Genomic DNA, 15,518 nt, shown 5'->3' with positions numbered 1-15,518 from the left:
TTGTACATCTGCCACCATCTATCGTTCATTGTCTATCATACATTGGCTATTCTACATTGAGCGTCGTACATTGGTTCTCGTATATTGTACTATACGTCAAACATTGAACATTGGTTATTGTATATCGTACCATACATCAAACATTGAACATGAAACATTGAACGTCGAACATCAAACATTGAACATTGAACATCAAACATCAAACATCAAACATCAAACATCAAACATCAAACATTGGTTATTGTATATCAAACCATCAAACATTGAATCATTGGATATCGAACCATTGAACCGTCAAACCATTGAGTATTGTACTATTGAACATTGGACTATCGAACATTGTACTATTGAACATGGCACATATGTACTATCGAACATGCGGGTGGGCTGGTGTCAGGATCACGGGTACATGACTCAGTAGTCGTACTACATCTACAGTTCCCGTCTCCGTGTCCGGTTCCCGCAACCGGGGTCACTCCGGCTGATACTACGCCTAGTACCATTCCTTTTACACTGCTACGCTTTTTTACATCCCCATCTCTACCTTATTCATCATTCTTCCTTCGCTATTCCACCACAACCTCTTTTCGAACCACGCATGCCCCATATCGGTATCACTCCGCAATCCTTTTAGTATATAGATGTAGTCGTTTCTCAACGAGGTCTTGTCGAATGTATTTTGTGTTCTCCTAAATATATCACTTGACATACATCTCATCGATCTACAGAGATCTCTTTGATACACCACATCACTAGGTTTGTTCCCTACAAGGCCTCATAGCCATAGCTCATCGACGGAGACTATTCCGACGTCTGGTCCTGACAGCTGGTGTCACTCTTGAGAAAGTGTGCGAGGATGGACAGGTTGTCAGGAATTGTGTAGGTCTCCCTCACCTCTGCCGCAACATCCTTCCTTCTTTGAAACTTCCTGCTCTTGCGGCTGACTTGTAGCTCATCGATATACGCCCGATGACCGACAGGCAGCTTTCGGCATTCCCTTCCATCCCTCTATTCCTCCATGCCTTGTGCAACCCTTTGAGTGTTTTGCATTGCAAACGCTGTGGGCACCGGTCGATCGTACGTGGCATTGGGAGGAGCTGAATCTCAAGGCACAAGCTCGCATCTTCAATTGGGAAAGAAGATAAAGAGGATGCACGAGGAGAATCAGACGTCAAACGCTGGATCCTAGAGCTAGAGCGGAGAAGATACTCTGAATCAGTAGAGAAGAGGGGAACGAACCTTGCACGTCATGCAAGTACTCGGAAGCGACACTCACATCCTTTGTTGGGAAGAAAGACGAGCTGTAAGCTTGTCATGGAAGCCATTTCAACTCCGGAGACCGCTTCACAGTATGGTACTGTCACAGCCGTCGAATAACTTCTTTCCAATAGACCGACGGTCGACGAACCTCGGCTAACTTGGTGGTCCTGATTCGATGTCTCACCCAACCAGGAGGGCGCAGACGTCGAAAGGAGTGTAACTACGGCGTACTTCGGCGTAGTTACTCTAACTGGGGTTTTGTCCTACTGATGGTGATGTATCTCGATTGTATATAGCTATCTCTATCTGTCTTTCACTACTGACAACAATCAAGGATCGCTGAAGAAGTTCAGCGATCTGTAAACTATCTATACTTCCCCTCTCTTCTCATAGAACGTCCCTCAACCCCTGTACAGCCTCGCGCTCAGTCCTCTTTGTTCAACTTCGCCGTACCTCGCCATATCCCCGATATCCTACTCGGACTAACGTTGCCTAACTTCCCCTACTGCACTCTCCCTCGGTTTCCTTCCCCCAACTTTGCCGTAGTTCTCCGTTAGGCGGGGTTGTTGTGACTAATAATCCCTAGGCTCTCGTAACTTCGTCGTAGTTGGTCTCAGTGGTTCGGGGTGGTGGTGGATAGCGGTTCGGTGATGGTGAAAGGAGGGTCGGTGATGGTAGTTGTCAGGGATGTCACGACATGGTTCGTGACAGGTATATATAGGCAGATAGATCAACAGAACGTATCTTGCTCTGACCCGTGATTTCTCCCAAGCATGAATGTCAATCGTCATCCCGGTCGGGGTGGGAGTAGGAGTAGGATCGAGCTGGTTGAGAGTGATTTGTAAGGTAAGTGACCGAAAAGCGGGGTATCAGCGAAGATGTCGGTCGTCATGGAGAGAGAGTAGAGAGAGTAGAGCGTTCGGGGTAAAGAATAGGAAAGGAAAGGAAAGAAAAGAAAAGAAAAGAAAAGAAAAGAAAAGAAAAGAAAAGAAAAGAAAAGAAAAGAAAAGAAAAGAAAAGAAAAGAAAAGAAAAGAAACACCGACAGTGATGAGTTTGGTAAATCTGGACGAATTCCGATTCAGACGTGTACGAGCGTTACCGAACCATCCAAACATCTGATTACACATCTTGAACGTTTCGACCAGGACCAGAAGGTCAAACCCAACACCAACACCATGTTGGACGCCGGTGGTGACGTGTGGAGCGAGGAACAAACTGGATACGAGCCTGTTGGCGAAGACGGTTTTACCTGCTCCTCTGAAGGTGAGTGAACGAGTGAGCGTGGTCGTCATCATCATCGTCATCTTGGGATGGGTACTCGTAGAAAGCCGATGCATCACCTGATAATGCTGATAGTGGTAATCAGTACGAAATTACATGTCATAGGTTGAACCCACCCCCGAAACTCTTGTAGACGCCTCTTCATAGTAGTAGTACATTGTTGGATGCAACTCTCCTTCCAACAGATTGATTAACAGTCGGATTGCATTCTCCTCTCACATGCATATTGAGAGTTCACCTATTCTGTCGATGACAAGATGTTTCAGTACACGGCAACGCTGGATTTGGTCAGGACCAACCGCTGGAGGTAAGTTATCGCGACGAGAACAGGAGGATTGCGGAACCCCTTACGAGTAGGGTTCGTTTGGTCGGAACCGCTGGATACACTGCAGGTGGAGACGCTGGAAAAATTGGACCAAGTTGAGACAAACACGCACGGGTTTATCGAGTGTCAGGATCACGGGTACCCCTAGACGGGTTCCTCAAGAGTCGTACGCAGAAGTCGTACTCCGCCTACCCGTTCCCGTCCCCGTCTCACTAATCCCGCTACGGCGTCCTCCGTTCTCCTGTCCTACCTAATCGCTACTTCTTTACCATGCTTTACTTTTTCTTCATCTCCGTGTCCCTCATCTATCTCCGTCTTCCTTCGCTCTTACACCCCATATCGCTTTCCACATTTACTCCGTAGATTCGGTATCACTCCGCTCCCATTTTAGTATATAGAAACATCCCTTTTTCGTAGATGTCTTGTCGAATGTATTTTCTCGTCATTTAGCAATCTTTTGCCACTCGATCTCATCGACTTATAGTCTCTTCGATCCACTACATCACTTGACTATAAACTACATCACTAGGTTTGTTCCCTACGAGGCCCTATATCCATAGCTCATAGACGCAGACTATTTTCAACGTCTGGTCCTGACATAAAATACATTCGACCTTACTCGTACCGAGCAAGCCTAGGTGATTTTTCGATCACCACAGTACCGTTCTCAACAATGTCCCAACCAAACTCTCCAACTCTTGAAGGTTCTGTTTTAGGGGAAACGCGCGCAGAAAGACACGATCGCCGAAACCTACAAGCAGAATTCCAAGAAATGAGACAGCTTTATCAAGAACAGATCGCAGCCTTACGATCTGAACTCGAAGCTCTTCGAACCGCTTCTGCAGTAGTCAACACAGAAGGCGGAAGGAACATTGAAGAAAACGATAATACTATTAGGGAACCTACAGCGCACAGGTCACCCCGTAATAGGACTCAAAATATTTCGGTAGAAATAACTCGTAATATGGAAGACACCCATCCGGAATCGGTCAATATCCCTTCGGACCCAGAGGAATTCCATTCTATAAACGGTAACCCCCCAATCGATCAATACCAGACCATTCCACTTGCGACAACCCCTGTCCGAGCTCCTTCGCATTTGCGAACACCCTTCGACAATGTTCCATTTTCGACCACTCACCCCGAACGTTTCCGGGGAGGCACATTCGACACTCACAAAGCCAACCCGCGTGTCTCGCAGGACATGTTGGCTGCCGACGTACGCAAATTAGATGTCAAACCACCCGAAACGTTCGACGGCCAAGGGCCGAAGGTAGAGGCATATGTAGCCCAAGTAAAACTTTATCTGGCTATTAGGGGAGGAACTATGAGTGATAGGTTTAAGGTATTATGGGCTGCCGGTTACCTAAGAGGTAACGCAGGAAAGTGGTGGCAGGCCTACTTCATTAAAAAGGAATCCGAACAGCCCTCTTGGTGTTTTCAACTGGAGGAATTCCTAGAACAGATTAGACGCATGTTCGGAGATCCTGATCGTCATCGCTACGCCGTTCAACGTCTAAAAGGACTTCGTCAAGACAAATCGGTATCCGATTATTATTCGTCGTTCTTGTCGATTTCCGCGGACATAGACTGGGACGACCGGGCGCTAAAGGACGCTTTCGAATCAGGCTTGTCGCGAGAAATACGCATAGCTCTCGCGAACCGCGAACACCAACCCAAAACCCTTCGGGACCTCGCCGAAGCTGCTATTAGCCTTTACGTACACCTCGACGGGGTAAAGGTATCGTCAAACGGTAATAACGGTTCTGGAGGAGGGTATCATCAGAATAAGGACAACACAAAATACAATTCGAGTAACAATAAAGGCAATTCGGATAGTACTTTCCAGAAATCTAAGTCAGGTCAGCAGAACACGACCAACGAGAGTAAGGAAAGAAAACCACAACACCCCAAAGCGAAAAGCGACAATGAGAGAAAGTCTTTGACTTTCAAGGAAAGGAAACATAGAAGGGATAATGGTCTGTGTCTGTACTGTGGAAGTCCAGATCACATGGTAATCAACTGCCCAGAAGCGAAGAAGCGTCCCACGCCAGCGACTGGGGCAAACCGGATCGGACTAAACAGTCTAACAATCGAAGGCCCCAATAACAATCAGGATAAGGACACGACGGAGAACAATCAAAGTTCACAAGAAGCGACGACCCACCGAGTCAGTTTCAACTCCATGATGATGGAACCCGTTCTGCCCTTACCCAGCTCCGATATGGGGTCTCCAGTATCCAAAGATCCCCACAAGCTTATCACTATCCCTGTTGTCGTACTCAGCAACGAGCAAGTCCCAACGCGAGCCATGGTAGATAGTGGTGCTACAGTGGACTTCGTAGACGAAGGATTCTTGGCCGAATTCGGATTCAAACCTATTAAAAAAGCTATACCGGAACAACTCCGATTACCAGACGGCACTACTCGCCTCCTGACGAAGGAGATACATTTTCGGGTACTACTAGGCGAAGGTTTCGAACCCTATGAGGCTACCTTCATGGTCACAAAGATCCACCCGGCACCAATCGTACTAGGCATGACTTTCTTGAACAAAATGAATCCGATTATCGATTGGGCTTCCCGAATTTTGCTACCTCGGGCGTCCACCTTGGATAACCACATTCAGCAATTGAATATCATCAGCCCCGAATCGTTTAATCAACATAACGATCCGGAAGACGTAAAGGGTGCGCTGTACGCAAGACAAGTACCAGAAATCAGCACACGCCCCAAAGATATTGTACCACCCGAATACTGGGAGTTCCTTGACGTATTCTCAAAAGGGGATGCCGATAAACTTCCTGAACACAGACCATTCGATCATCGCATTCCCCTTATTGAAGGGAAAACACCCACTTTCGGACCCATTTATTCCCTGTCCGCAATTGAACAAGACGCTCTCCGGAAATATCTAGAGGAAAACCTTTCGAAAGGGTTTATTACGCCATCCGAGAGCCCCGCAGGAGCTCCAATACTGTTTGTCAAAAAGAAAGACGGGAGCCTGCGTTTGTGTGTCGACTACCGTCGACTAAATGAGATAACAGTAAAGAACCGTTATCCATTGCCCCTAATCGGCGACCTTTTGGACCAATTGAAGAATGCAAAGATCTACTCCAAGATCGACCTTCGGGGAGCCTATAATCTATTGCAGATAGCAGAAGGGGATGAATGGAAAACGGCATTTAGAACGCGGTATGGCCTATTCGAATATAGGGTTATGCCGTTTGGGCTCACGAATGCGCCAGCCTCTTTCCAACACTTAATGAACCATACGTTTCGCGATATGCTAGATCGCTCGGTGATCATCTACTTAGATGATATCTTGATCTACTCTCCGGATATCGCGACCCACATCAAAGACGTTACAAAAGTGCTTGAACGACTCCGTCAACACAAGCTCTATGCTAAACATGACAAATGCGAGTTTCATGTTGACAGTGTTGAATTTCTCGGGTATGTTATCAAACCTGGAGGAGTGGAAATGGATCCCAAGAAAGAGGTTACAGTGGCGGAATGGCCAACTCCCAAATCGGTCAAAGACGTCCAATCATTTCTAGGCTTTGTCAATTTCTACCGGCGCTTTATCGGAAATTTCGCACATATTGCCAAGCCTCTACATGACCTTACACGAAAGGGGGTAGTATTCTCCTGGGATGAACACTGCGACGCAGCTTTTCGAGAACTCAAAAAGAAAGTTGGATCAGGGCCCGTTTTACGTCATTTTAACCCCGATTTGCCCTGCGTAGTGGAGACCGACGCTTCCGACTACGCACTTGGAGCAATTCTTTCACAAAGGGAGAATGACGTACTTCGACCTGTCGCTTTTGCTTCAAGGAGCATGATTCCAGCAGAACTTAACTACCCGGTTTCAGAAAAGGAACTCTTAGCAATTGTGTATGCCTTTAAAGAATGGCGACAATACCTAGAAGGAACTCAAATACCTGTCATAGTTTACACAGACCATCAAAGCTTACGGGTTTTCTTAACCACCAAACAACTTACTCGAAGACAAGCAAGGTGGTACGAATTCCTCTCAGAGTTTAACTTCACTATCCATTACAGACCCGGAAAGCAGTCTTCGAAACCAGACGCTTTGTCCCGCCGGGCGGACTACAAGCCGTCGGATAGTAAACAGTCCTCATTGTCTTCCGAACTGAACCCGTTCAATAACCGACAACTCCTCTCCAGTGAGCAATTATTATCAGCCATGGACCGGGAGCCTAAGAAGACTATTCGCGTTGATGAGGAGGAGGATCGGGAAGAGATATTGAGGAACGAGCATGGCTCTAAGCACGCCGGACACACAGGTTGGAGGCCGACATACAAGCGAATCATTCGCTACTGGTGGTGGCCGGGAATGAAGGAGGACATTCGGAAATATTGTCAAGAATGCGAGGTATGTCAACGTACAAAAGCAAGACGACAAGCCCCCGCCGGTTTACTCATTCCACTCGACGTCCCCGGAGCCCCCTGGTCGGAAATCACTTGCGACTTTATTGGTCCCCTCCCACGCTCAAAGAATTTCAATGCCATATTGGTGGTAGTAGACCGTCTAACAAAGATGGCAGTCTTCATACCTACAGTTACCACACTGTCGGCAGAAGATTTCGCAGAACTATTTATTGAAAAGATCTATACCAGATTCGGGATCCCTGATTCGATTGTCTCGGACCGCGGTAGCATATTTGTTTCCAGGTTTTGGAAAACCTTAACTACATTATTGGGAACAGATTTGAGGTATTCAACCGCCTATCACCCTCAAACCGACGGCCAAACAGAGCGAATCAATCAATGGCTTGAACAATACCTTCGCGTATACGTCAATACGGAACAAGACAACTGGAGTTCGCTTTTACATTTTGCAGAACTCTGCTACAACACGAACTACCATAGCTCAATCCAGATGTCCCCTCTTTCTGCTTACTCAGGGAGGGAATACCGAACCGACATGATGCAGCCAATTTTTGACAAGGCCACCGACTCACCCTCTCCACCAGCTATCGCACGTGTTAGTGCCCTAGGAAGATTACAGGAAAGGCTCAAGGAAAATCTTCGGAAGGCTCAGAAATCGTATAAACATCAGTACGACAAAGGGAGAAGGATAGCTAGTTTCGAGAAGGGGGAGAAGGTTTGGATAGACAGCAGGAACCTCAGAACCTTGAGGCCCATGAAGAAATTGGATAACAAATACATCGGTCCCTTCACGGTTCTAAAGAAAATCAACGACAATGCTTATAAAGTTGATTTACCCCCACATATGATCGCGAATGGTATCCATTCGGTTTTCAATGTGAAGCTATTATCAAAAGTTCAAGGGGAAATTCAGAATCCGCAGCCAGCGATGGTCGCATTACGAGAAGAACCCCAGGATTCTGAGAAGGACACTTACAAAATCGATAAGGTCCTTGCGAAAAGAACAATTAGAGTCTCCGGAAAAGGAAAGAAGGAGGTTCAACTGAAAATCAAATGGGTTGGCTACCCAGTAGAAGAAGCTACTTGGCAACCCATGGATTCGATTAGTGATAATCCCAAAGTCAAGGAATACTTGAAGCTTTGCGAAATGCGGAGAGCCGTTGCCAACGATGTGAACGAGGATTTCGTTCCCATTCTTCCGGCAAAGAGACAAAGAAAACCGACCGAACGGTCGCGGTTTTCGGAAACCTATTAGGTTTCCGGAAACACCTAGAAGCAAACATACTTCGACAAGACAAGAAAAGGGATCACATGTTTCACAAAATCTTTTAGATACTCTACAAATTCGTTTCTCCAAAATAGATTTCATTATACACACACCCCGCCAATCCAACAGACTATTCGGGAGACTCCCATCGTACTAGCCCATCGTCATCAGTGTGAGGAGAATCCTCACGGGCCTTTCCCTTTCTCGTCTTCGCCTTCTTTGCCCTGGGAGTAGACGAAGTCCCTGCGGGCAAGGGGGAAACGGTTCTCTTGGTGGCCGGTCGGGGAGGCTCAAATTGCCACGATCCGACTGCGATATCGTCATCTAGATAATACGACGACCACTCTCCGAAAGCACGACCGGGAACTCGCTTATCCTCACCTTGGATTTTTGCTCCGTCAACGGCCTACTTTGTTAGCGGAAAGCCCATCCCGGAAATATAATAGCCTACTAGAGCTACTTTTTCCACCATAGCATACGCAATATCCACATGTTCAAAATCGCGATTGGCCGGCTGATGTAGATGATGGCCAGCTTCGGCCAAATGGGCCAAAGCCGAATCGAGATGGGGAAAGAGAGCAGAGAATTGCGCCATCGAGAGTTTCAACTGGGACCGAGGTCCAACGCGGGAGTCCACACATAGATTACAGGTGCCCCTATCAATGAGGCACCAAAAGCAACTTTCCGCTCAGCGACTACCCCTCACCGAGAATGCGTAATGGACTTACTGGCCGGCGACCCACACTTTACGAGAACCCGAGAACCTTACAATTGGGACTAGGCAGTGCCACTTGTTCATCTTCGAGGACCACCTACCCTTTCGTGTAATTAGCATGTCCGAACAATTTGAGCATGGTTTAGCCAATCTACCGATAATTTCGCCTTTCGTTTTCAACAGGTCTATAATCGGCTTGACCTTCTCCTTGGTTGACGCGGCTTTCAAATCGGACCACGCTTCGAGGTACTTTAGAAACCCCTACCCCATTTAGCGTTTCGGAAAGGGGCTTGAGAGGAAGCTTACCTGGGCGGTTGGACTTTCTGTGGTAATTGGAACGATTTCGACATCGTTATACGCGTTCTGATGACCCCCTTCTTTCGGAACAATAACCTCGCCATCCTCAATGTAAGGAGCCCCAACGGAATCTGAAAGCCCCCTCCCCGCAGCTCGCGCCAATGGAGTTCGATAGGCGACCTTTGACCCCGGAATTGGATCAGCTTCCGCGGGATGTTGCACGGGCACGCCGGCAAACGGGGTCCTGGCATCGGGATTGTTCTCACCCCGCAGAGGACTGCGATCACCGGTTCCCGAGGGCGGAGGCCGAGCATTCTCATTGTCGGAAGCCCCTTGTCGTAAATCATTTGGCCCCGAAACCTACCACCGAAAAGAATATCGTCAGCCATGAAATAGCGCTTTTAGGAAAGTTCTCACAGGAGCTCGAGGAGGAAACGGGGGACGACGATCGTCACTGCCGGTGTCAGACATGGTAAATCACGAGATAGAGAATCTAGATGAGGTTCGCAGCAAAAAACTCAAGGATGTTAGCAAAAGAAAGTGATGAGGGAAAAGGAAGAAGAAGAGAAGAGGATACAGGAAAGTGGATCTCGAGATCAGACAGTGTGATATTGAATTACACGTCATAATCTAGGGCGTTGGCTCGATCACAACATGCGCCCTCACCACCATCATTACTGTCCTCACTACCATCATTTCCGATAAAAAGGGCCACATGCCACTTTCGATTTAGTAGAATTTTGTTTTTCTACAAGACTAGACGACGTCGAGACGACGTCTACCGAAGGGGGAGAGTAATGTCAGGATCACGGGTACCCCTAGACGGGTTCCTCAAGAGTCGTACGCAGAAGTCGTACTCCGCCTACCCGTTCCCGTCCCCGTCTCACTAATCCCGCTACGGCGTCCTCCGTTCTCCTGTCCTACCTAATCGCTACTTCTTTACCATGCTTTACTTTTTCTTCATCTCCGTGTCCCTCATCTATCTCCGTCTTCCTTCGCTCTTACACCCCATATCGCTTTCCACATTTACTCTGTAGATTCGGTATCACTCCGCTCCCATTTTAGTATATAGAAACATCCCTTTTTCGTAGATGTCTTGTCGAATGTATTTTCTCGTCATTTAGCAATCTTTTGCCACTCGATCTCATCGACTTATAGTCTCTTCGATCCACTACATCACTTGACTATAAACTACATCACTAGGTTTGTTCCCTACGAGGCCCTATATCCATAGCTCATAGACGCAGACTATTTTCAACGTCTGGTCCTGACATCGAGACCGTGAGTGACAAATCACATTCCCTTTGATAAAACTCTCCTCTGCTCCATCTGTCAATGAATCATCATTTCCTCCACTCACGTACACTTGAGAACACACTCACTCGCACATTCCTACTCGACCCTCGCTAGCTAGGGCCATTGCTTGGGAGCATTTCATTTCCGGCTGCAAGTATTCCTCTTCTCAAGTCAAATCACGCTTCAGTTCCTCTCTTCGACTTGACATTTGTTCACTGTAATCACTCAGTACTCCACGTTGTACCCGGCCGGGCATTGTGAGGGGATTTGTAGGAATTGGCCAAATTTTCGTCGGGATTAAGCTTAATTCGAGGTCCGTCGTGATTATCCAGTTTGGCACATTTGATGTTTGTTGCGTTGGACAACGATGAACGACTCGCTGTTAACACCGCTGTTGATATCTCCCGAGCAACAATTCATAGACAGCTTCGTACTGGAAGCCAGGCTGCAGAGAGACATCGATGTGTTATCGCTCAGCAGGTGGGATACGGATGGGGATGGGATAACGACGACGACGACGACGACAACGGCGACAACAACCCCCCTCCCTCTCCGTCATCCTCTCCCTACTGAGGATCTCCCATCACCCTTCGTCATCACAAGGTACCGTGGCCAGATTGTCTCCCATCATCTCCTCTCTTGAAATACTCCACCACACTGTTTCACCTCGGCCTCTCCCTCTCCACCTCGAGTCTCGATACCAATCACCATTGCAAACCCATTCGCCAAAGACTACCTTCACCGTGGCAGCTATCTCTGACACCATCGTCGCTCTCGGAGCTTGGAAGTTGGCCGTCCGAACCCGTGGACAGATCCTGGGTCGGATAGTCGGTGTCAAACCTCCTTGTTCGTTCACTCGTACGGTAAACACGAACAAGGATGAGGGGGACGGCGAGAAATGGCTCAATGCGTTTTTACTTTGGTGCAAAGTGGATGATCTTCCACGTGAGATATCTGAACATGATCACTCAAAAGACGATGACGACCACGATGTCGTCGTCAATTTGGACAAGAGGGAAAAGAGAAAGAGAAAGAGGGAAGGATATGTTGAAGATGTTGATGATGATCACGATGACGTGGACACGAATGAAATAGATGGTTCGAGGGAAGAGCAAGGTAAGAAAGTAGAAGAGAATCTCGAGAATAACGTTGTCGTGGTGGTGGTGGTGGTGGTGGTGGTGGTAGAGCGACTTTGGGAGGGTTTGAATACCTTGGTCATCCAATCGAAACGCTCGATATTTATTGGCGGCTCATCAACCCAAGTGGAACAAGACAAGAGGATCAAAGGTGATTATACGTCGTCTTATCCTCCAGGTACGTCTGTCCTTTTCTTTTCTTTTCTGTTTAGAGATGGATGTTTGTTTTCCATCTCACCCAATTGACAATATCTCTCTCTCTCCGTACAGTCTTCTCTCTCTCTCCCTATCAAGTCTTCTCTCTCTCCCTCTATACAGTTATCTCTCATGAAATAACTCTTTCACAATTACCGTTCGGTCAACACTCTCTCAGTTCTGATCCTCTACAGGTTTGTTTGGGATGGAGGGGATGATGAAAACTAAAGGGAGAGGCAGATGTGTGGTAGACGGACAAATTCGCTCATGGACAGACTCCATGAAGAGAAGGTTTCCAATCGTCATTTTCCCAAACACAAACACAAATATAAACCATCATCGACTCAATCGCCGTTCCCCATTGTTTTGATCATGACCGAGTCTCTACTCCTCCCTCGACCCATAGGCATGATGGCAATAACAACAATGCCAATGTCAATGTCGACCCGACTGAAACGTCCAACGTCAAGGGGAAACAGAACAAAAATCAGGTATCCGTTCGAGGTCAAGGACGAGACGGAAGAAATTTCATTGGGATAGGTAATCTCATTGGATTGATAGTCGTTTCTCATCCAACTGTCGTCCAACAACAAAATCCCTTGACCGATAACAATGACACGAGTCGGAAATGATATAACAAGGATACGACCGCGAAGGATAAACGGTTCGAAAATGAAACGATATCCGATTATAATGATAATCGAGTTGATCCAAAAGAAAAACAAGGTGGAAAGGAAAATCTTCTTCTTCTTCTTCTTCTTCATCTGCTCCTCCATGTACATTTGCTTTTTCCCTCCCGGCTGATTACAGCGTGAGACATTATATTCTAACTGTCCCACCGTCGTCCCTTCTTCACCGTCTATCCCTCCTCGAACAAACCAGTCCGAAGGTGACGGCGAGGCGGGTTCGCAACGTTCAAACAAGACGATGGGAGGTCATGAAAAGTTGGAGAGTTTTGAGGGAACGTGTATACGAGTGCGTCCTTTTCTTTCTTTCTTTCTTTTCCCCTCTGTTGTAAATCCCTTTTCTCTCTCTTTTCGGTTTGGTCTTGATTCTCTTTTGTCTTTTCTTTATCCATTGCTCGCCCTCTCGTCTCTATTCATCGCTCACCCCCTCCTCTTTCTCCATCGCTCACCCCCTCCTCTTTCTCCATCGCTCACCCCCTCCTCTTTCTCCGTCGCTCACCCCCTCCTCTTTCTCCGTCGCTCACCCCCTCCTCTTTCTCCATCGCTCACCCCCTCATCTTCCTCCATCACTCACCCTTTCGGCTCCTGGTGGTGGAGAAAGCGGGGCAACAATGCGATGTGCACGAGTAAGCGATCGGAAAAGTTTCTATCCCAACAAGGAGTGATATTGAAAATCGAGAGAAAAAGAGAATTCCAGGGTTAGGATCTGACCATTCAAGATGATGGTCAAATACCTACAACATAACATCTCTTTTCTGTTTGACCCGGCGACGTGGGGCTTGTGTGGATATAAAGATCCTTCTCAATGGCGAACTCGGGTGGAACGTCATGTGAGTTTTTTGTTTTTCGTCTTTGTTTCTTCTCATCCTTGATCTTGGTCATATGAATCGAATATACTCTTGATACGCCGGGAACGTCTACCACTCCTTGCCTTTTCTTCCCTTTCTCCCTATTTCCCTGACCTTTTCCCCTTGCCTTCTTATCTGCCCCTTTCTAGCCGACTCCTCCTCTGACCTCACCCTCGCAAGTTGTGAAGATTGTCGAAACAAAACCTCTGACACATCCAGTTCACCATACCCGTCGATCTATCCCTCTCCGGAACCTCTGGAATATTCTCATTGTCAACGTTGGACAGGTTGGTGAACGCAAACCCGGATTCTCCCCATCTGTTCATCGACCCGAGATCATATCTTGTGTCGTCGGGTACCCTCGGGATGGAATCGCAAACTCAGTGGGAAGTGTTGACGGATTGCTATCGTGATTTGAGAGGGTTTTGGGAGTTTGGTCAGTCAAGGAAGGTTGATACCTACACGATATTGTTATTCTTGTTCTTATTCGTCTGCTCCTCGTTCTTATCCCCGTTCTTCTCGTCCTTGTTCTTGTTCAACCCGTGGCACGTCGATGAACGAGATGGATCAAGTAGGATATGAGATGAAAACCAAAAAGATCAAACTCAGAGTGTTATCACCTGACGATCATACCTACAATCACAATTACAACATGACATGACATGATGTGAAGGGAAGGGAGAGGACGGAAAGCAAGTCAAGTTTGGGCTTGGTGGAAAGTAAATCAATGATATTCATCTTTCATCATTCATCTACAGGTCTCGTATATGTATCAAATCTCGTTCACTCCCTTACTACTGACACTTCATATGACCATTACATTACATCTTTCTCAGACACGGACGTGAACCGCCCATCCCCATGGTCGTCCCATGCTCCGACGGACTTGACACGGAGGGAAGACCGACTGGACGGATGTGATAGTCGGTGGGTGAGATCGGTCAAGATGACATGGATGGTTTTGGAGAGAGAGTGTGAACTGCGGGTTTGTCACCGGGGGTTGGTCTCGCCGTTTCCGCCGGGTCAAGCGGTCAGGTGAAAGAGTCAAGGTGAAAGTTTACTTCGAGGGCTGAAAGTGGGAGTCAAGGGCTATTTGGAGGGCGAAGGTTCGGAAGAAAGAGGCAAAGGAAAAGAAAGAAGAGAAAAGAAAGTACTGACCGTTTTCTAATTGGGACTTGGACAGACATGCATGTCTCGGTCGGTAAATCCCCGGTGAGACACCAAATGATATACTCGCTCATCATCATCATCATCATCATCATCATCATCACCATCACCATCACCTCCATCTCCATTTCCATCTCCATTTCGAGCGGTCACCATTGTCGGACGGGTGAGGATTGAGGTGTCTATTAAATTTGTCTCCGATCTCATCACTTTCCTTTCAACTCATCCGGGGGGGAGGGGGGAGGGTCGGCTGGAGACTGATTGGATAGAGAAGAGGGTAAGGGTTCATTGGCCGGAGTAGGCGTGGCTGGTAAAGAGAGCGTGGAAAGAGAGGATAATGAAGAAAGTGATGGAGGGATGGGAGGGGAGCTAGGTGGGAGAGGGCTGAGAGGGGATCTTGAGGAGCGAACCGGTAATCAAGCGGTTGTGGAGGGGGAGATGGTAGACACCAAGTCGAGTTCTGGCAAGGTCAGCGTGAGCGTTCAGTGAGTCAGTGAGGTAGTACATTCGAGCTGGCCTGGATAGCTTGTGTGCTACTTGACTCGTTTGGTATGTTAGGCTGCTCCTTTGACATGTTAGAGCTCTGAGTAGATGGTCAAAACTGGGGATATGAAGATGAGTACGGGT

At 47.4% G+C, this 15,518-nt stretch overlaps 1 protein-coding gene across 1 annotated transcript; it reads right to left on the bottom strand.

Annotated features, from left to right (window-relative positions):
• Positions 1-8,681: 8,681 nt before the first annotated feature.
• On the bottom strand, positions 8,682-10,034 carry TREMEDRAFT_65237 (uncharacterized protein; the record flags this gene model as incomplete). Its single annotated transcript, XM_007007366.1, has 6 exons — positions 8,682-8,957; positions 9,003-9,207; positions 9,280-9,328; positions 9,368-9,527; positions 9,573-9,923; positions 9,981-10,034. The coding sequence occupies 6 exons, from the start codon at positions 10,032-10,034 to the stop codon at positions 8,682-8,684; spliced, it is 1,095 nt and encodes a 364-aa protein (XP_007007428.1).
• Between the last annotated feature and the right edge of the window lie 5,484 nt (positions 10,035-15,518).

Source organism: Tremella mesenterica (assembly GCF_000271645.1).
Source record: "Tremella mesenterica DSM 1558 unplaced genomic scaffold TREMEscaffold_13, whole genome shotgun sequence".
Taxonomy (NCBI): domain Eukaryota; kingdom Fungi; phylum Basidiomycota; class Tremellomycetes; order Tremellales; family Tremellaceae; genus Tremella; species Tremella mesenterica.
Note: the sequence above shows the minus strand (reverse complement) of the source record. Positions and strands in the feature narration are given on the sequence as shown.